Below are 22,500 nucleotides of genomic sequence, written 5' to 3'. Positions count from 1 at the left end.
GTTTGTATGTATGTATGTATGTATGTATGTACGTATGCCTGCATGCATGTATGTATGCATGTATGTATGTATGTATGTGTGCATGTATGTATGTATGTATGTATGTATGCATGTATGTGTGCATGTATGTATGTATGCATGTATGTATCCATGTATGTATGTATGTATGTATGTATGTATGTATGTATGTATGTATGTATGTATGTATGTATGTATGTATGTATGTATGTATGTATGTATGTTGCAGTAATTCACAAGGCACACGTGAAAATAATATGCAGAAAAAAACACTGGGAAATACGAAGCTTAGTCCGAACGTTTTCGTCTATTTAAGACATTATCAAAATTCAATAATACTATTGGATCTTGTTTCATAAAAAGAAACAAGATTCAATAATATTATTGAATCTTGTTTCATAAAAAGAAATTTTGGAAATAACATGAACTTGAGTTTGTGTTTATTTAAATTGGACAGTTTTATTATTGACAAAATTGTGTGATGATATGTAACATGGAACCTTTCCGAATATCCTCTGTCTTCTTATGTATATATTGTTTCTTTCTGTATTGTTTTTGTACCTTTGAAAATGTCTTAATAGACGAAAACGTTCGGTATCTGTTTTTTCAATTTCCCGCTGGTTTCTGCAAAAAAAAAGTATGTATGTATGTATGTATGTATGTATGTATGTATGTATGTATGTACGTATGTATGTATGTATGTATGTATGTATATATGTATGCCTGCATGCATATATGTATGTATGTATGTATGTATGTATGTATGTATGTATGTATGTATGTATGCATGTATGCATGCATGCATGTATGTATATATGTATGTATGCATGTATGCATGTATGGATGTATGTATGTATGATGTATGTATGTATGTATGTATGCATGTAAGTAAGCATGTATGTATGTATGTATGTATGTACGTAAATTTATGTCTGTATGTATGTATGCATGTATGTAAGCATGTATGTATGTATGTATGTATGTATGTATGTATGTATGTATGTATGTATGTATGTATGTATGTATGTAAGCATGTATGCATGTATGCATGTATGTCTGTGTTATTACACTCGTATGTTGTAGTTTGGGGTGTTGTGTGTTTGTTGAGATGATAGGAATACGAGTATTTCTTTTTATGAAACAAGATTCAATAACATTATTGAATCTTGTTTCATAAAAATAAACAAGATTCAATAATATTTTTGAATCTTGTTTCATAAAAAGAAATTTTGGAAATAACATGAACTTGAGTTTGTGTTTATTTAAATTGGGCAGTTTTATTATTGACAAAATTGTGTGTGATGATATGTAACATGGGACCTTTCCGAATATCCTCTGTCTTCTTATGTATATATTGTTTCTTTCTGTATTGTTTTTTTGTACCTTTGAAAATGTCTTAATAGACGAAAACGTTCGGTATCTGTTTTTTTGTTCAATTTCCCGCTGGTTTCTGCAAAAAAAAAAAAAAAAAAAAAATAATGTATGTATGTATGTATGTATGTATGTATGTATGTATGCCTGCATGCATGTATGCATGTATGTATGTATGCATGTATGCATGCATGCATGTATGTATATATGTATGTATGCATGTATGCATGTATGCATGTATGGATGTATGGATGTATGAATGTATGCATGTATGATGTATGTATGTATGTATGCATGTATGTATGTATGTATGTATGTATGTATGTATGTATGTATGTATGTATATATGTATGTATGCATGTATGCATGTATGCATGTATGCATGTATGTCTGTGTTATTACACTTGTATGTTGTAGTTTGGGGTGTTGTGTGTTTGTTGAGATGATAGGAATACGAGTATTTCTTTTTATGAAACAAGATTCAATAACATTATTGAATCTTGTTTCATAAAAAGAAACAAGATTCAATAATATTATTGAATCTTGTTTCATAAAAAGAAATTTTGGAAATAACATGAACTTGAGTTTGTGTTGGGCAGTTTTATTATTGACAAAATTGTGTGTGATGATATGTAACATGGGACCTTTCCGAATATCCTCTGTCTTCTTATGTATATATTGTTTCTTTCTGTATTGTTTTTTTGTACCTTTGAAAATGTCTTAATAGACGAAAACGTTCGGTATCTGTTTTTTCAATTTCCCGGTGGTTTCTGCAAAAAAAAAAAAAAAAAAAAAAAAATGTGTGTATGTATGTATGTATGTATGCCTGCATGCATGCATGTATGTATGTATGTATGTATGTATGTATGTATGTATGCATGTATGTATGTATGTATGTATGCATGTATGCATGTATGCATGTATGCATGTATGGATGTATGTATGCATGCATGTATGTATGTATGTATGTATGTATGTATATATGTATGTATGCATGTATGCATGTATGTCTGTGTTATTACACTCGTATGTTGTAGTTTGGGGTGTTGTGTGTTTGTTGAGATGATGATAGGAATACGAGTATTTCCTTGTGTAAAAGTTTCTTGCCAGAAGTATTTACCTAATAGAATCGATGGTTCTGTCTGACTTGACGCTCCTGTTTCGCATATAGACTTCGACACGAGCAAGATTCACAAATTCTGGGCCAGTCTGGTACGGGAATACGGCCCTATTATCCGAGTAGACCTTCCGAGGACGCCACCGCTGGTCTACTGCACCTCCCTTGACGACGTGGAGACTATCATGAGGACCACCCTGGCCAATCCCCAGCGAGGCGTTTTCTCCTCGCTCAAGAAGGTTCGCGATGAGGCAGAGGGGATCTTCTCTGATGGGAAAACAGGACTGCTAACAGAGTAAAGCCACGAAGTTGCATGTTCCTTTATCGTCGTTCTTTTGTTTTATTTGTTTCGTTTATTGCTATTGTTATTTGTAAATATATAGTAGATTCGACTTTTAGAGGAGGAAGTACAATGACGACATTTATTTTTTCTTCGCCCTCCGTGTATAAATTGTTTCCATCACCCACGCCATCTTTCAACGATTATATTCTGAACCACTTTATCATCCGATCATCACTGTGTGTCTCTGCTCAAAACTTCAACTCAATCTTCCTCATTTTCTATTTTTCCTTCCACATATGCCCCCCTAATTCCTACTTCAATACAGTCATCTCCATTTTCTACTTACTCTTGTAATTTTTTTTTAAATATATCAAGAACTTTCCCTCCCCTTATGAAGAAGAAAGCCAAGTCAAAAAGGCACGCAACTATTCCCACCCATTCCACTCCCATCCATCCACCACCCTCTCCCCCCTCTCACCTTAGCTCCTCATAGACGGTGGGTCATCCCTGTATCCCGCCCACTGCCCTGGGTCAGAAGCAGTGTAGCAAGACACAGTACATCCACAGCAAGGTAGCTTCACTTAATCGGCAACTCCCCTTCTCCGTCCCCTCACACAGAAAAAGGAGAAGGCGTGGAGAAATCCATTCGGGCTACGTCAAAATATCATTCAAACATGAGCACACCCCCTACCCCCACTCCCATCCTGCGTCCCTCTCTTCCTTGTATAACAGTATTGTCTATACAAAACCACTCTCCACTCATCTCTATCTCCTGCATTCTCCCTTCATTCATATGTTACAGCCTTATAATTCAAGTGTACCATTACGTTAAGCTTTATCTTGTGATTTAATAATCATCTTCGTTTATTCCATCTACTTGGAAGACAAGGAGCTGAATGGTGGCGAGTCAGGAGCAGAACTCAACCTCACCTCATGAAATCAGCCGTTGTTGCAAGCGTCCTGCCAATCGTAGACACCGTGGCAAAGGACTTTGTTGATAGGTATGATTTTTGAGTTCGTGGAAAAGTAAGTAGCAGAAAGATTACAGGTGTAGGGTTAGTTAGAGATTTAAGTTTATCAGGCTCCACCAAATATTTTCTAAAGGGAATCACTAGATGCTTAAGTCTCTGTTCTATTTTATCTTACTTATTCATTTTTCATTTATTTATTTACTCCATTTAATCTATTTATTTTTTAGTTTATCTAGTAAATTGTGTTAAACATTGATTTTATGTGTTGACTTTGGTGCCCATTTGGAAAGCGTGTAATAAATTTTTCATGAAGCCCACTGAATATGATACATGATAGAAAAACAATGAACAGTAATAGAAATTACTATGATCCTTTTATGTTTGATTATTTTTCGATTAGTTTTATGTTACCTATTCTATTGTCAGCCAACACTGCAAAAGGGGATTTAATCCTACATCCAGAAATGCTTAGGTGATGCATTCAGCCCATATATATTTGTCTTGTATTTACACTATATTACTAATACCCGTGTATTAAGTTATTTGTATTTGTTTATTTGACATCAATTTACCGTAACCGATCATCATCTAACTGAAATAGAAATAAAGCGAACATACAGTGTTTCTTTCGTACTAATACATTTTTCGTTAATTGAGAGATTTTTTGTTGATACGATGACCATGAATAGGTATTTTGGTTGTGAGTAATTCCGAAAAATATTCAATCATTTCCAGGATTGAGGATCTTCGTGACTCGGAGGGTACCGTTCCTGACACTTTCATAACGGAGCTTTACAAGTGGACCCTGGAGAGTAAGTCCAAAAGGCCGACATTTTATTTCTTCTAGAATCAATCGATCAATCGATGCCTCGAGTTTCCCCAAGTGGAAAAAAGAGCAGCCCCACAGTACCTGGCAATGGTCCACGGAACATCCTTTATATCTCTTTGGAAAGAAACCTTATTCTATTGTCTGTGCTGTATCAATGTTTCTGTGGCACTGGCTAAAGTAGTAGGGTGAGGGAAATAGTCTCCAGAAGTCAGCTCTTCGTATGTGGCAAAAGTGTACGACATGTATCTAAAGTTTATAGGGATCTTGGGCCCAGTCAACTGACAGGGAATTTTCAGGAATGGTGGTCGATCGTCCCCATATGGTCTTGTTCAATTTTGTGATGAACTGATTCAAGGTTCAGGTCAAGATCACCGAACACACACACATGCACACACACACACGCACACACACACACACACACACATACACACACACACACACACACACACACACACACACACACACACGCACACACACACACACACACACACGCACACACACACACACACACACACACACACACACACACACACACACACACACACACACACACACACACACACACACACACACACACACACACACACACACACACACACAAACACACACATGCAAAGAACGAAAAATACAGGATGACTGGGAATATGCCAATATCGTACCAATATATAAAGAGGGAAACAAGAAAGACTCAACAAATTACTGACCGGTCTCCCTTACAAGCACAGTAACCAAAATCTGTGAACAATATAGAACAATATAGTAAATCCGAGACAATTCGGATTTAGACAGGGAAGATCATGTGCCACAAATTTGATCTGTTTCTACTCAAGACTAATAGATATAATACAAGAAAGGGACGGATGGGTTGATTGTGCTTTCCTAGACTTAACAAATCTTTTGATAAAGTACCACATAGAAAATTATTAAGAAAACTGGAAACTATAGCAGGGATACAAGGCAAACTGCTGAAATGGATGGAGGATTTCTTGTATTGAAGAAAAATGAGAGTAGTGTTCAGAGACAGGAGTTCTACTTGGGAAGAGGTGATTAGTGGAATTCCACAGGGATCAGTATTGGCTCCTATAACATTTGTTATTTATGCAGGTGACATGGATGAGAGTGTGGAATGTTACATGAGGTGATTAGTGAATTTCCACAGGGATCAGTATCGGCTCCAATAATGTTTGCTATTTATGTAAATGACATGGACAAGGGTGTGGAATACATGAGGTTCTTTGCAGATGACATAGAATTGCTGAGGAAAGTGAGTACTGAAACGGATTGTGAGTCGCTGCAGAAAAAATTTAACAGGGTTTGGGAATGGAGTCAGAAGTGGGAAGTGGACTTCAATAGTAAGAAATGTTGCATTATGGAATTTGGACAAAGTAAAACCAGGATATCAGGACAATATAAAATCGGCACAAAGGAAGTAAAGAAAGTGGGATCTGAAAAAGACCTGGGAGTAATCATCATAAAGGACATGGCCCCTGGTAAACAGAAAAACAAAATTGTCAGAAAAAACTACAACTTGCTAAGAACAATAGATGTGACTTTTACCTAGTTGGGCGAAGAAATGGTGAAGAAAATACTAATCACACTGATAAGACCAAAACTGGAGTATGCAGTGACATTTTGGACACCCAGTACTAAAAAGAATAAAAAGAAAATTGAAAGAATCCAGCGAGCAACTACGAAAATAGCCCCAATACTTTCAACACTGTCATATGAAGAGAGATTGTCAAAGTTGGAATTACCGACTCTAGAACAAAGAATAGAAAGAGGTGACCTATTGACCATCTATAGAATCATGAAAGGCATGGAAGTCTTTGATAGAGAAGACTTACTAAATTGGGATATCAGAAATATAAGGGTACATGAAAGAAAACTCAAAAAGGACTGTTGTAGAAGAGACGTGAAAAAGAACAGCTTTCAACACAGAGTGGTGGATGTATGGAGCAAACTGGACGAAACAATAGTGTGTGCATAAAACACACACAAATTTAAGAGCAAACTAGACACTGCAAGATACAGAGACAGGACACCACGAGCGTAGCTCCCTTTCCCGTAAGATACAACTAGGTAAACACACACACACACACACACACACACACACACACACATACACACACACACACACACACACACACACACACACACACACACACACACACACACACACACACACACACGGCTCGGTGGCGGATTGGTAAAGCACTGGCCTCACAAGCCGGAGAACCGGGGTTCGATTCCCCGGTCGGGCGGAGATAAGTTGGGTTTGTCTCCTTTCACGTGTAGCCCCTGTTCACCTAGCAGTGAGTAGGTACGGGACGTTAGTCAAGGAGTTGTGACCTTGCTGTCCCGGTGTGTGGTGTGTGAGTGGTCTCAGACCTACCCAGAGATCGGCTAATAAGGAGCTCTGAGCTCACTGCCGTAGGGTGGTGTCTGGCTGTCTCGACAGAGACTGCAGCAGATCCGAGGTGAATACACACACACACACACACACACACATATATATATATATATATATATATATATATATATGTGTGTGTGTGTGTGTATATATATATATGTATATGTATATATATATATATATATATATATATATATATATATATATATAAACAAATGCAGATGAGAGTTTTGGGTGGTGGATTAAAACGAAGATGTTCTCGGAATACGTTACATTACGACCACCTTGGTCTTCTTCAGAGTTGTCTACAGAAGGTTTTGCATATCACATTTCATATCACTCCTGAGGGGCCTCTCGGTCAGGTCACAGCGTCAGGGCGGTGAGCATTTGTCCGGTGTCTCAGCGAGTCTAGTTTAAGGATACTTGCCACCTTCGATAAGCAGATAAATCCCTCTCTTCTATTAGCGTTTTCTTTGACGTTCATACATGTAGCTTCAATAGTTTTTCTTATCTTCTTTTCATAACCATTTCTGAGGACTTTGGCCTCTTTCCAATGGGGCAGGTGGCCAAACTTGTTTACATGCTTAACTAAGGAGTTGGACGTCCTGTGTGCTTTAAGGTCATTTTTGTGTTCAAATATATGATTGTCTAAACCTCGGCTCGACTCACCGAAATAGGAGGTTAAGCACCCCGTAAAAGGAATCTCATAAACAACACTTAACTCAATGACAGGACTTTTTTCTTGTCTTTTCACTGTTCTCGCTATTTTGTTAGAGGAAACTGGCTGTTTTGAGTACACCTTTCATGAGGAGTCGATCGATGTTCTCGGTGTTAAGCGCGTTGGGAACGGTTATGTATGTGTACTTCTTCTCACTCTCGGCTTTGTGGGCATTTGCCCTACTGTGGATTTCTCTGTCTTTGTTCCTCACTCTGCAAATTAGGCCACTAGGGTATCTCAGTTCTTTGAACGTTTTCGTAATATAATTGAGCTCATCTTCTAAATATACGCGACTACAAAGTCTGTAAGCTCGAAGGAAGAAATCAATCAGAACTCATGTTTTCACCCTCCTGCTATGATCTGAAAAAAGAATGGACAAAATAATCTCTGTTCATAGGTTTCCTATATACTGCAAAATCTACTTCTCCGTATGTTCTGTGAATCAATGTATCAAGGAATGGTAGTTGCCTTCTATTTCTATCTCAATGGTGAACTGGATGTCTTTGTTGACACCATTGAGTCTCTTCAATTTATTTTCCACACTAGCAGAACTCGGTAAAATTGCGATGACATCATCCACATATCTCAACCATGTACTGCCTCTAACCATGATGTTGATGTATTTGTTTGCTTCTAACATATCCATTTATAGGTTTGCTAAGACTAACAAAATAGCGAGAATTGTGAAAAGACAAGAAAAAGTCCTATTAATAAGTTAAGTGTTGTTTATGAGATTTCTTGTAAGGGGTCCTCAGTCTATTCCGGTAAGTCGAGCCGAGGTTTAGACAAACGTATATCTGAACATAAAAATGACCTTAGAGTATACAGGACGTCCAACTCCTTAGTTAAGCATATAAACAAGTTTGGCCACCTTCTCCATTAGAAAGAGGCCAAAGTCCTCAGAAAGGGTTATGAAAAGAAGATAAGAAAAACTATTGAAGCTGCATATATAAAATCAAAGAAAACGCTAATAGAAGAGAGAGATTTATCTACTCATCGAAGGTGGCACGTGTCCTTAAACTAGACTCGCTGTGATATAAATAGACTCAGGAGTGATATAAAATGTGATATGCAAAACCTTCTGTAGACAACTCTGAAGAAGACCAAGGTGGTTGTAACGTAACGTATTCCGAGAACATTTTCGTTTTACTTCCACCACCCAAAACTCTCATCTGCATTTGTTCATATATATATATATATATATATATATATATATATATACATATATATGCAAAACGGCAAGAGCAAGTCCATGTAAAACATGGATAGGCAAGAATATCTCGGTAAATACATAAATCTATCAGAAAGTAAGAAAAATTAGTTCCACTATTAGTAGTATGACTGATGCAGTAGCAGCCCTAAAAAATGGTGATATATATTTGGTACTGGTAATTACAAAATTGTCGCAGTCGCTCTTTATTGCAATATAATGTGATTATCAGACCTATCTTTTTTTATGAAGCTGTCAGCCTGTTGTGCTTGAACGAACGCCTAGGGTGCTTTGAACAAAATCTACAGGATGTCTCCCGCCCCATGGTATTCATCCGAACGGTGAACGAATTCCTGCAAGCACTAAACGAAACGGAATTCAACATTCAATTCTGGAAACTCTTCAGGACACCAAGCTACATAAGGCTTCAAAAAGCTCACAGTCGCTTAATGAAGTGAGTCGTTTTTATTTCGTAGTTTTTTTTAAAGACGTTTCACACTGTTGTGAATGTCCATTATTTGTATTTTTTTTTTCTTAATTCATCATTTAGTGTCTCAATATATGACCAAAAGATATTTTGACATTTGATAAAGAAAAAAATGTAACCGAAGTCGTTTCTACTCGAACGAACTCAAAATAGTTGAGGATCGACCCAGTGAGACATAAGCTTAACGTAGCAACTTCAGTGGCATGGTAAGTTATCGTGAATTAGATAATGGAAGAACCACAATCTATCATGAACTACCTCCTACTGATTAAGGTATATTTCTATGCCATCTTTTTAGGTTATGTCTCCTAATTATAGAACAAGTACGTTTTTTCGTTATGAATATCTTAGATCGTTAATGTTGGTTATTCATTATTGTCATTCATTAAATGTAGTTACTAATACCGTGTACGTAACTTAATTGTGTACCTACGGTCATTTATTAATATATATTTAAAAGCCAACGGTGTACAACACAAAGAAATATATAAACCAAAATACATTACACGATCATACAAGTAAAATAAATTAATCTTACCTTGGCAAAACATGGCTGAATTATAAATATTACCAAGTACTATGCACTTTGTTCACCACGATCTTGGATCACGTGTTAGACTCGTGATCAATGTATATTACCCTCCTGGAAAAGAGCTCATATTTAGCTAATGTTGTGGCCTTACACTTACACTCACACACACTTGAAAAAAGCCCGCCAGATTTGAGGTGCCGGCTTGCAGTATTGTGATCTTTTTCATTCCTGGGTGAGGACCAAACTCGCATTACTATTCATGACTCGGGTATCATGAAACCCTAATCATAGCATTGTAGCTAAAATATTTCTAACAATTTATTAACTCTGTTAAACACATCTTACATCTGACAATATATATATGTATATATATATATATATATGTATATATATATATATATATATATATATATATATATATATATATACATATATATATATATATCGCGAGACCACCAAAACGATAGTTGTAGAGTTGTAGGTTACTTCTACATTGGTGAATTAAAGTCTGGGAGTGTTCTTTACTTTAATGTTCCAGACTGCTCTCTGGTCTACAAATACAAGGCAACCTCCGGAGTAACCTCGGGGGGTTGCCAGATTAAATATATTTACAACTGTACAAGTAGGCTGTTGCCATATTCACATTTAGGAAAAATATAAGAAAGGTTGGTCGCGTCGGATTGAGCGACGATCACAGGCACCGCGCCTATTGTACTCTGAAGGCGTGAGGTGCAGGTGTTTCAAGCAGATGTTCGGGTGTCTGACCCGAGATGCGGCGAAGCCATTGTTCGGTTTGGGCGTTGGCTGGAAAAGTTGGCGGCTCTGGTCACTGTTTAGGTCTTCAAGCCAAAACTTTCATAAATCTATCAATTAGGTCTGAATACAGTGGCAATGTCCCCTGGGAAGAAAATCTGGAACAATAGGGGATATCTTGAGTTGCTTGAAAATTCATGCTCACTCTATATGCGTGCGTGCGCGTGCACGCTGAACATTGAAGATGATAAGATACATGCTTAATATCGAAGGAGATGATAACGGAGCTCGGCCAACTATGCTCACTGTCCTCAGTGAGATTGGTACTCATGGAAGAAAAATAAATAAATAAGGCCTGCAGAACCTTGGTATGAAGATACGTATACAAAATGGTGTAATAATGGTGGCATCGGGAAATTTCATGAATAAAAGGAAATAAACTTAATTGTATGAGCATGCGGAAGTAGATATTATTTCCGTTCATCTAGATAAGTTGTTGCTCGATTTTGAAGATTATAGTGGGAAAAGGGAACCGGAGGTTTTGGTCGAGAGAATTGGTGATGGTCCTCTATTGCAGGGATAGTGTGAATCTGAAGGAACGGTCTCTATGTCGATGACACTGGGAACTCTTTTGATATAATCTTTGTGCAAGACGGTCTCCGTAAGATCGTGCAAACTGAGTGCTTTGACTTTGCTCATTGACTCATGTCCAATGATACGAAAGGGTCCAGAGAATTTAGGGGAGAACTTCGAGGTGGGAGTGTGGTTGAGGGTGTAAACAATAACTCCAATTTCAAAGATACAAGCTCTGGCTGATTTGTTATGCAAACGGACCATTTTGTCCTTAGATGAAGAGTATTATGTATTTTTTTTAAAGATTTTTGAAATATGCTACTTTGACTTTTACGTAATCATTGAAGCTGTAAATGGGAAGTGATTCCGAAAGAAGAAGATCATATGGGAGGCTTTTGACCGAGCCAAAGAGGACAAAATGAGAAGATTCCGATATTGATCTATTAGAGGAGCTATTTATACAAGCTTGTATCATGGGGACATGTTCGTCCCAAGAAGGGTGAAGATCAGAAGCAAGATGTCTATGAACATTGAGAATTTTTCTATTCTGGCATTCAACTAAGCCATTTGAACTAGGGTGATAAGCAGTAGTGATGCATTTCTTGATTTGAAAGTAATTACAAATGTGCGAAAGAATCCCATTATTGAATTCAGTCCCGTTGTCATCAATCAGAGTTTTGGGTGTAGTGAAGGGGCATATGAATTTGTCAGTGAGTGTCTTTGCTACATGTTGTGCTGTTTTGTCTGGTATGGGGGAAAGAATACAGAATCGAGAAAAATGGTCGACACAGACAATGAGATATTGGTTTCCGGTATGTGTAAGTGGTAACTTATGAATATCAACAGCGATAAGTTAGAATTGGAACATGACCGCTGATATGACCTTTGTGAATCGAGCAAGGGTGGCAAACTTCAATGTACGCATATATATCCTTCATCATGGTTAACCAAAAATAGTGCAATCTGGCTTGTGTAACGCATTTTTCCTTGTCAGGGTGTGCATCAATCGGTGAATCGTGTATAAGCTTTAAAACTTCCGGAATGAGATCCGTAAGGACTACAAGTTGAAACACTGATCTGTTGGGCTCATGTTTGTTCGTTAGTGTTGTTTTGTGATAGAGCATATCATCCACTAACGTGTGATTGTCGATATCGGAAGGAAAGTTTTCTGTCAGTTGTGTCTGCAGATTTGAGGATGTATATGACGCGTTTCCAAAGAGTGTCTTATTTCTGCGCTGCAGCAACGCGCGCTTGTGTAAGAGTTACTGAAATAGTTACTGCTAATGCTTCTATGTCTGTGACTGAGTAATTTCGCTCGTGTTTGTTGAGTGTGCGACTCGTATAGGCAATTGGTCTGAGTCTTGTGCCGTGTTGTTGCATGAGGGTTGCGCCAAGTCCTGTGTAGGACACATCAGTGTAAATTGTGAAAGGAAGCTTGTGGTTTGGGAAAGCAAGGACAGGTGCCGTGGTGAAGGCTTTCTTTAAATCATTAAAGGCTTTCCCTTGGCCAGGTGTCCCAATGAAGGTTGTGTCCTTCTTAAGTGATGAAGTTAATGGTGCTGCTATACTAGCGTAACCTTGAATGTAACGGCTGTAAAAACCTGACAGACCAAGGAATGAACGTATGTGTTCTACAGAAGTAGGGCGTGGAAACTCTATGACTGCCTTGACCTTTTCCTGCGAGGTTAAAATTCCTTGTGGATTAAGGACATGCCGTAGAAAGCGTATTTCTATCTGAAGGAAGGAACATTTCTTAAGCTTCATTTTGAGACCTGCTATTTCTTGTCGTGAGAAGACAGTGTATAGAGTGTGTAGATGTTTGCTAACGGATTTGAAAACGATGATCACGTAATCGAGGTACATAAACTTTGAATGACCTATGAAACCAGCAAGTACTGTGTGCATGAGTCGTGCAAATACTGAAGGGGCCAATGGCGAATAGTTTGAAGTGATAGTGACCTGTGGGTGTGCTAAAGGCTGTTAGAGGCCTAGACTCTGGGACAAAAGGGATGTGGAAATATCTCAACAGAAGGTCTAAAATCGTGAACACAATGTTGTTTTCACCGGCGGAGTGGAAGATGTCTTGTAAGAGAGGGATTGGGTGTCTGGTTTGATTAGCTTATTTAATTCTCTGAAAGGCGGAAGCAACCATCGCGTTTAGGGACAACAAAGAGGGGGAGTTCCATTCGCTGATGGATGATTCAATAATGTCTTGCGCAATCATGTCTTGTATAATGTTATCTACAGTCATGCGTTTGCTGTGTCGTCATCTGTATGCGGGAATGTAACATGATTTAGAGTGCTCACGAAGGGGTATATGATGCTGAATAAGATTAACAACTCCAAGGGGCTCACCGGGAGTGGCAATGGTATGTCTGAACTTGTTGCAAAGTACAAGTCTACTTGTGCATCAGGGAAGTCTATGGGGTTGAAATGCGATGTACCAATGTCCTGGAGGCACGTCAGAAATTGTGATACAAACTTAAGAAGACGGGAATTTGCCATCCATGACTTTGATGCGTGAAGGATATTCTTCGAAATCGCAAATGTGTGTACCAACTGTGATATGGAGGGTTGCGTTAGTGTTATTGGCAATTAAAATGCAAGTATGACATTTCTTTGACATAGAGCTGATGGCTGAAAGCAGGGAAATGACATTGACACGGCAAGTTTCTGGCATACAAAGTACATCGATGTCTTGTGTTTGGAAAACTTGTATGTGTATCTTTGTATATTTACGAGGGAACAGTTTCTATGGGCTGATAACCACTGCGTGAGGGTGTTTGAATGTAGATAACACTTCCGAGACTGGGGTGGATTTTGTGTTGAAATCATCTGAGAGGGACAAGAAGGTGTCCTCAGGCGGTGAAAGATCAACTGTATTTACTGGGTGCTATGTCCTTAGTTTTGCTGATTTGGACATGCGGGAGGAGTTAGTGCGTTTATTATGCTTTGAACGCATGCCCACAGCTGTCAGTGAAGTATTAGAGTTAGAGTCATGGAAATGTGTCTGTGTGGCTGGTGCATCCTCGTGTGATGAAACAGAGTGAATTTGAGCGGTGGGGCTAGAATTAACTGACGTTAAATCAAGTTCTATGTGCTCGGCCACGTTGATGTGGTTGACTTTGTGGGAAGTTGCTGATGGCAATGGAGGGAGGAAATGATTAGTATAAGTGATGCCATTTTGAGCAGGGTAAATTATATATATATATGTTAAGCCTATGAGGATATTAGAAGGAAAGTAAACGTCAGCTACGTATGTGGTAATTGGAATGGATGGGCACTCTTCTTTAAAGCTAATGTCTAGGGAGATTATACAAATAGTTGGGAATGGTACACCATCTACATTGCAAAGGTTGACGTCGGGGGTTCCAAAATGGTGACACGTTTTATTTCAGTGCAGTATTTGTGGAAAAATGTGTACTGACATGATGTTAACTGGGGAACCCATATCGGGAAATACTGTCACTTTGCTGTTGCTAGACTTAGCATTGAAAGTCAAGTAATGGGAAGACATGTCTGGGATATCCAGAGTATGTACCGGTAGAGTTGAAGATTGAATATCTTGGTATAGAGTAACTGTCCTGGGTGTGCACTGAGTCTTTGTATCCTGTAGTCACAAAGGAGATGTGTTATGTGAACACTTTGCAGGAGATGTGTTACGTGAATGCCTTGCAAGAGATGTGTTACGTGAATGTCTAGCAGGAGATATGTTATGTGAATGTCTAGCAAGAGAAGGAGCTAGGGATTCTGGTCTGAGTTGCCTTCTTGCTAGCAGCACACGACAACGATCACTCAAGTGAAAACATGTGCTGTGATGATTGCAGTTTCGGTTCGATTCGGTTGTGACGGGTATCTGTGATAACACGTATTAACGAGGTGTTCTGCTTTGTGGCAGTATGTACAAAACATTTGTGTTCTTGAAGGAGAGCGTTGGCGTGAGCGATATCGCGCGCGTGATGTATGTCTTGATCTTGTGTAATATGAGGGGGGCCGTATGACCTGGGCTATCGTGTGTGTGGGTGCAATGGGTACTGACTGGCTCTGTATCCGAGTAATAACTTTGTCCGTGTCGGATAATTTCCGAGAATCCGCCTAATGTGATACCTGGTGTGAATGTAATTGTGGTAGCTTTCTGGAGTGTGCCAGGGTGTAATTGGGAGAGTGAGTATGCCATGAGGGAGACTACATGTTCCAATAAAATTTTGTTGTCTGAGACCCTGTCTGAATTTTTTTAGGCTTTCTCTGAGTTTGCTCTTAAACGCTGAAGCTATTTTGACAGCTGTGTGGACCATAAGTGTATGTTTTTGCCAAAGAGTATAGGGGAAAAGTGCTCCAATTGGCTCAAATGCCGCAAAGAAAATTTTAAATTGTTCTACGAATTGATGATAGGATGTTGTTTCCTCAAATAAGTCAGACTGAATTACGTCACCAGCTAATGTGTTATTCTTATCTGTTTGGATGTTAAGATGAATATCTTAGTCTGTGGAGTTTCTTCGTGTTATCTCTGATTCAACCTCATAGAGGAAATTGTGTACAGGAATGTTTTTGCCGTTAAAGAGGGGTAATGCCTCATCCTTGACTACGGTGATAAAGTTTTGTGTTGTCATGGTGTTTTGAGTAGGTGAATCAATGCAGCGGTGCTTCTTGGTAGGATGCTGGACGATGCAGCTAAGAGGGATTGCCTCGTATGTGATGCTTGGCTATGCAGGAGAGAGGGGTCTGTGCCTCGTAGCGATGCTGGATTTTTGCGAAGATTGTTAGTGTTGGGAGATGGCTATGTTCAAACGAAGCCGATGTTATAGAGTTGTGCCTCGGAGGAATACATAGAGTTGTATATAGAGCTGGAGTCTCGGCTCCCACCGCTGGCCACCAGAATGTAGAGTTGTAGGTTACTTCTACATTGATGAACTAAAGTCTGGGAGTCTTCTTTACTTTAATGTTCCAGACTGCTCTCTGGTCTACAAATACAAGGCAACCTTTAGAGTAGTCTCGGAGGGTTGCCAGATTAAATATATTTACAACTGTACAAGTAGGCTGTTGCCATATTCACATTTAGGAAAAATATAAGAAAGGTTGGTCGCATCGGATTGAGCGACGATCACAGGCACCGCGCCTATTGTACTCTGAAGGCTTTAAGTGCAGGCGTTTCAAGCAGATGTTCGGGTGTCTGATCCGAGATACGGCAAAGCCATTGTTCGGTTCGGGCGTTGGCTGGAAAAGTTGGCGGCTCTGGTCACTATTCAGGTCCGGATACAGTGGCAATGTCCCCTGGGAGGAAAATCCGGAACAATAGGGGATATCTTGAGTTGCTTGAAGATTCACGCTCACTCTATATGCGTGCGTACGCGCGTGTGCACGCTGAACATCGAAAGAGATGATAAGAGACACGCTGAACATCGAAGGAGATGATAACATAGTTATACTTATAGGCTTACATATAAGAACATGCAGCATATTTGACAATGTTTAAGCAAACTGATATACTGTAGTGTTACGCTTTTATTAGCCTTGGTTAGAAAAATCGTATACACCTGAAAAACATACTTTAATGAATCTTTCTATAGAAGTTATAGCATAATACTTCTATTAAAAGGAAACATGCTTATATTTGTTGGTTACTGTTTTTCTTACGAAAAGAACTGCATAAGGTCATAGAAACCCTTAAACCTAATCTGATCAGTTTTACAGCAGAAACAAGTCATTATTCATAACCAAGCCTTTAATCTTCAAAAATTATATAACAATGAAGCACACCTCTACGTCTCGCAAAGCTAGCTTGCTTATGACAGTCCGTCAGTGATCGATGACGACAGTGTTCCTGTGAAGTGTGATGGGTTGAGTGAAGCTTTGTGGTACTGTGCGGTCATCCTAAAATGCGTCCATTGGCGTCCAATTGGATAGTATAACTATCTATACAGTTGGAATTAATTTCGAAGTGAATATATACTGCAGATAAATATTTCTGGCAATTTTCATGGAATTTGGGTCATTAACAGTGAAGTCACCTGTATATGAATTGTCAGATTTGTAGCGTCCAGAAATCTGCGGTCAGCCATCTTTGTTTGGATTCCCTGACATAAGCTTACAAGGTTAGGATAGATTAGGTTAGGGTAGGTCAGGTCAGGTCAAGTTGGGGTATGTAAGGTTCGGTTAGGTCACGTTAGATTAGTTAGGTTGTATTGTGCTAGGTTGGGTTAGGTTAATTTAAGTTAGGTTAAGTTAGGTTAGGTTAATTAAGTTAGGTTAGGTTCGGTTAGGTTTGGTTAGGTTATGCTAGGTTAGATTAGGTAAAGTTAGGTTAGGCTAGGTTAAGTTAGGTCAGGTTAAGCTAAGCTAGTTTAGGTTAGTTTAGGTTGGGTTGGGTTAGATTATGAGCTTAGGTTATGTTAAGTTAGGCAGACCAACACACGCACACACAAAGAGGACTCGGTGGCGCGGTTGGTAGAGTCCCTGACTGTCACTACGGCGGTCCGGGTTCGAATCCTGCCCAGGGCTGAAATAATTTCAGTATCGCTGCGATTCGAGTCGTTACTCCAACTCTCGTGGGCGAGGAATTGAGGGTGTGTGTGCGTGTAAGGTCACGGCATTACCCATAGATCGGTTATACGAGCTCTGACACACACACACATACACACACACATCTCGGTTGGTGCTATTCCCTGAAAGTGGCCCCCAGAAGGTGATTGTTGTGCCTGAATAGTGGTCAAGCGAAGTACCACTGCACCAGTAATACGGCGTGTACATGCCCGAGAGAGAGAGAGAGAGAGAGAGAGAGAGAGAGAGAGAGAGAGAGAGAGAGAGAGAGCGCATACATATACATATAAATGCATAAGGAAAACACAAGAATTCTTCTCATCGCTGAGTTGCCAAGGGCACGATAACTATCGGTGGAACGCAAACCAACCTTACGAATAGTTTTCCGAGTTATGATCAGCTTCGTTCAAATCTTCGGGAAGTCTTTGAGCTGACTTCATAAATCGAGAATTCTGTACTTTCATTTAAAGTAGTGAATTCTGTATACATCTCTTCCCCTCAGGCTGGCTGAAGAGAGCATCAACAAGGCGGAAGCGAGATTGGAAAAATCGAAAACGAAGGAAAAGTCTTACGAGCCCTCGACCTTTATGGAGTCTTTGTTTAACACGAAAGGCCTCACGCGTTCTGACGTCATGACGCTGCTGACGGACATACTTATGGCCGGTGTCGACACGGTGAGTTTATATTTATGGTTACTGCTGTGGTGTCCATTACGGTAAATGTCCCTTACCACTCCCCTGCAAGAGACAAAAATAGAAATATCAAAAATATTTCCTTATAATCGTTTTGCATTGTGCAATCTTATTTTTATGCAATAGTATATTTCACAGAAGAAAAAGAAAAAGAACATTATGATTGGCAGCCTTTCATCGTAAATCATGATGCTAAACTGCACTTACTTATCTTGTTTCTATTTACAAATATAAATGTAGAAAGGGTTGGCAATCAATTGATGGAACAGATACCGGTTCGCCAGCGTGGAACAGTCATCTGGGTCGAGAAGTGTTACACTACATTTGGCATTCATCGATGACGCAAATTATTTCCATTATCATAATATTACATGATACATAAATAGAAATTCGTAAATTTTCTTCAATAACGTAATTTTTGTAATGTTTCTACCATTTTTCCATTGAAGACTGATTTAGTGTCGCGCTTATCAATTTACAAGCCATCAGTAGATTTGCTCCAGTTATTATGGAGAAATAACATGTTGATATCTGAATATTGTAGTACTACATGATATAATAATTTCATAGCTTAGATTTCTTTCCATTTATCTAATGATATGACATATGTTTTTTGACTTATTGTTATCATATTGCATCAATGCATAGGTTTAAGTTTTGGGAAACAATTCAGATTTTATGCTTATTTCACAGACGGCCCACACAATGGCGTTCACTCTCTACTGCCTCGCTCGCAACCCAAATGCACAAGAGAAAGCAAGACAGGATGTGGAAGATGCCGTGGTGGAAGAAGAAAACTGGAAGAAACTTCTTACACCTCAACATATTGCCAAGTTTACATATCCGAAAGTAGTTCTCAAAGAGAGCCTCAGGTAGATATGTTTTGTTGCTAAATGTAAATAGTGTCATGCAAGGCGCATATATCTCAACAATACTGTGCTTAGTGATTACTAATGTCGATATTTTTCTCTTTCTTTCCTTGTAAGGAACTATTGCTGCATAGTACGTTTACTTACATGAACCAGCACACAATTTATAATTACACACACGCACACAAACACACACACACACGCGCGCGCGCGCGCACACACACACACAGACCTAATCAGGGTTTGGGAATGGAGTCAGAAGTGGGAAGTGGACTTCAATATTAAGAAATGTTGCATTATGGAATTTGGAAAAAAAAAGAATATCAGGACAAAATAAAATTGATACAAAGGAAGTAAAGATAATGAGTTTTGAAAAACAACTGGGAGTAATCATCACAAAGGACATGACCCCTGATAAACAGATAAATAAAGTTATCGGAGAAACCTACAACTTGCTAAGATAAATAAAGGTGGCCTTTATCTACTTGGACGAAGAAATGGCAATGAAAATACTAATCACACTGATAAGGCCAAAACTGGAGTATCCAGCGACATTATGGACACCCAGTACTAAAAAGAATATAAAGAAAATTGAAAGAATCCAGAGAGCAACTACGAAGATGGCCCCAACACTTTCAAAACTGTCATATGAAGAGAGATTGTCAAAGTTGGAATTACCGACTCTGGAACAAAAAATAGAAAGAGGTGACCTATTGACCATCTATAGAATCATGAGAGTTATGGAAGTCCTTGATAGAGAAGACTTACTAAATTGGGATAAGAGAAATACAAGGGTACACGAAAAGAAACTCAAAAAGGACAGTTATAGAAGGGACCTGAAAAAGAACAGTTTTCCACACATAGTGGTGGGTATCTGGAACAAACTGGACGAAACAATAGTTTGTGCAAAAAACCATACACGAATTTAAGAGCAAACTAGACACTGCGAGATGCAGAGACGGGACACCCACGAGCGTAGCTCCCCTTCCCGTAAGATACAACTAGGTACAAATAAGTGAATACACACGCGCGCGCACACACACACACATTTAGGGATCATTGTTAATTTCATTAGTAATCATAAAAGGAAGAATCTGATGTATTTTACACCAGCGAAATGATAAGTACTGTCATTATTGAAAGTTTGATTCGCCCAAGACGAGAGAGAGAGAGAGAGAGAGAGAGAAAGAATACAAAGGGCGGGTGGCAACAAAGGGGATCCCAAGCCTAAACAGGAGAGCACATGAGAGACTACGAAAAATAGGATTTTCCACATTGGAGGAGTGAAGCGAGAGAGAGGTGACATGATAGTAATAATTAAATCAAAGAAAGATACAGGGAAAAATGGAGAGAGGGAGTCTGCTGGTATGGGATGAAAGATCAACAAGATATCTTCGTCGCTAAGATGGGCAGGACATGTAATGCGCATGGACGAAAATAGGATCCCTAGAAAGGGTTTTAGAGGAAGACCCGGCAAGGTGGAGACTGTAGAAAATAGGCGAAGATGGAGCATACTGGGTAGAGTGGAGATGAGTCCACAGATGGTCCAAAATCCACCAGAGTAAAAGTAAGAGTCTGTCCAGCAACCTGTAGTTTACCTTCATCAATCACAAATGCATTAATGCCACTGCGTTCTTCACGTCGACAGGTTGTATCCTCTCACTCTTGGTGTCCTACGTATCCTCGACAGTGACGCCATTATTGGAGGGTTCCATATTCCTAAAGGGGTGAGTGTTGTTTATTTCTTAACATATTTACACTGTAAAAAGAGCAATACGTTGTGTTTTGTTTTCCAGCATTGTCAAGTATTCTGGACGCCCCTGTTTTTACTGTTTTGCTAAGATTATGGTTGTCACGATTTGGTAGAATAGTCAAATGAAACTCTAGATTTTGAATTAGAATTAAATCACATATAATATATTTCCTTTACTCACATATGAATTAATTTAAATGTTCCAATTTTACACTCAACCCTCGATTTAGCGGACCTCGAATTTGCGGACTTTCGACTTAGCGGACAAAAAAGTGTGTCCGATAGTAACAGTAGAATTCCGGACGAAGTCTGTAAAATAAAAATTTTGTCCGATAGGTGTCCGGTAGTAACAGTCAAATACCGGACAAAGTCCGTAAAATGAAAATTTGTCCGAGAGGTGTCCGGCACCATTATGGATGACGTCCATGAATGGATTGACGAACAGGAAAATCAGAATGGCTATGAACTGATGGATGACGAAGACATTATTGCATCAGTGACACAGGCTAAGGAAAGTGACAGCAGTGATGGAGAGGATGAGGATGAAGTGAAGAAGTGAAAAATGTCACATATCCGTTACTGTGTGGACGCGCTGCTGGACTACACCACATACAGCAGAGTCCCCAAAGCTTGTAATCACTACACACAATTACGCCTCCTGAGGAAAATTGTTATAAGTGAGCATTACATGGCAGGCAAGCAGACCAAGAATAGCAGATTCTTTGCCCCAAGTCACAGCCGGGCAGCTGATGCACCAGCCACCCCAGTCAACCCTGCCAGCTCCCAGCCTGGCATATCAGGTACAGTTGATGCACCAGTCAGCCCTGCCAATCCCCAGCCTGGCACCATGGATACAGCTGATGAACCAGCCCGCCCAGTGTGCCCTGTGAGCCCCCACCGTGGCACAATGGATACAGCTGATGCACCAGCCAGCCCAGTCAGCCCTGCCAGCCCACAGGCTGGCACCCCTGGCTGGCACCACTAATCCAATGGAGATACTGTACTGTACATATGTAAATAGCAGCAAGTAGATTTAAGGTAAGAAATGGTTCAATTTCCTCTTTATATGTAATTTACATCAATATACATATGTACTGTAGCTTTTTATCACATATCTTATACCTGTGGGCACACCGAAACCTAACGGACAATTTTCTACGTAACGGACTTATGTCCGGTATCCAGTATTGGTAACGGACGGACCCGATTTTCAAATAACGGACTTTTGCAAAGAACGGACAAGGGTCTGCACGCATTTGTCCGTTAAATGGAGGGCTAAGCGTATTTTCTCTTTGGTTGTTGTACATTGTTGTAAGTTATATAGCTTTACAGAATAGCCAACAATTCTTTATATTCAGTTTTCAGTGGGCAGTTTAA

General features: G+C 39.3%; 1 protein-coding gene across 1 annotated transcript in view; it reads left to right on the top strand.

Annotated features, from left to right (window-relative positions):
- LOC143017975 (putative cytochrome P450 12c1, mitochondrial) overlaps positions 1–22,500 on the top strand; it is a 25,162-nt gene that overhangs the window by 1,591 nt on the left and 1,071 nt on the right. Inside the window, exons 2-10 of the mRNA XM_076173013.1 lie at positions 2,561–2,801; positions 4,496–4,572; positions 14,066–14,318; positions 18,312–18,483; positions 19,195–19,373; positions 21,019–21,097; positions 21,569–21,638; positions 21,819–22,060; positions 22,482–22,500. The exon at positions 22,482–22,500 is cut by the window's right edge and continues 185 nt beyond it. Coding sequence (XP_076029128.1) covers positions 2,561–2,801; positions 4,496–4,572; positions 14,066–14,318; positions 18,312–18,483; positions 19,195–19,373; positions 21,019–21,097; positions 21,569–21,638; positions 21,819–22,060; positions 22,482–22,500 — 1,332 coding nt within the window. The remainder of the gene's footprint in view (positions 1–2,560; positions 2,802–4,495; positions 4,573–14,065; positions 14,319–18,311; positions 18,484–19,194; positions 19,374–21,018; positions 21,098–21,568; positions 21,639–21,818; positions 22,061–22,481) is intronic.

Source organism: Oratosquilla oratoria, chromosome 33 (genome assembly GCF_046742065.1).
Source record: "Oratosquilla oratoria isolate Oo_2021 chromosome 33, ASM4674206v1, whole genome shotgun sequence".
Taxonomy (NCBI): domain Eukaryota; kingdom Metazoa; phylum Arthropoda; class Malacostraca; order Stomatopoda; family Squillidae; genus Oratosquilla; species Oratosquilla oratoria.
The sequence above is the reverse complement of the archived record's forward strand: the minus strand, read 5'-3'. Positions and strand labels throughout refer to the sequence as shown.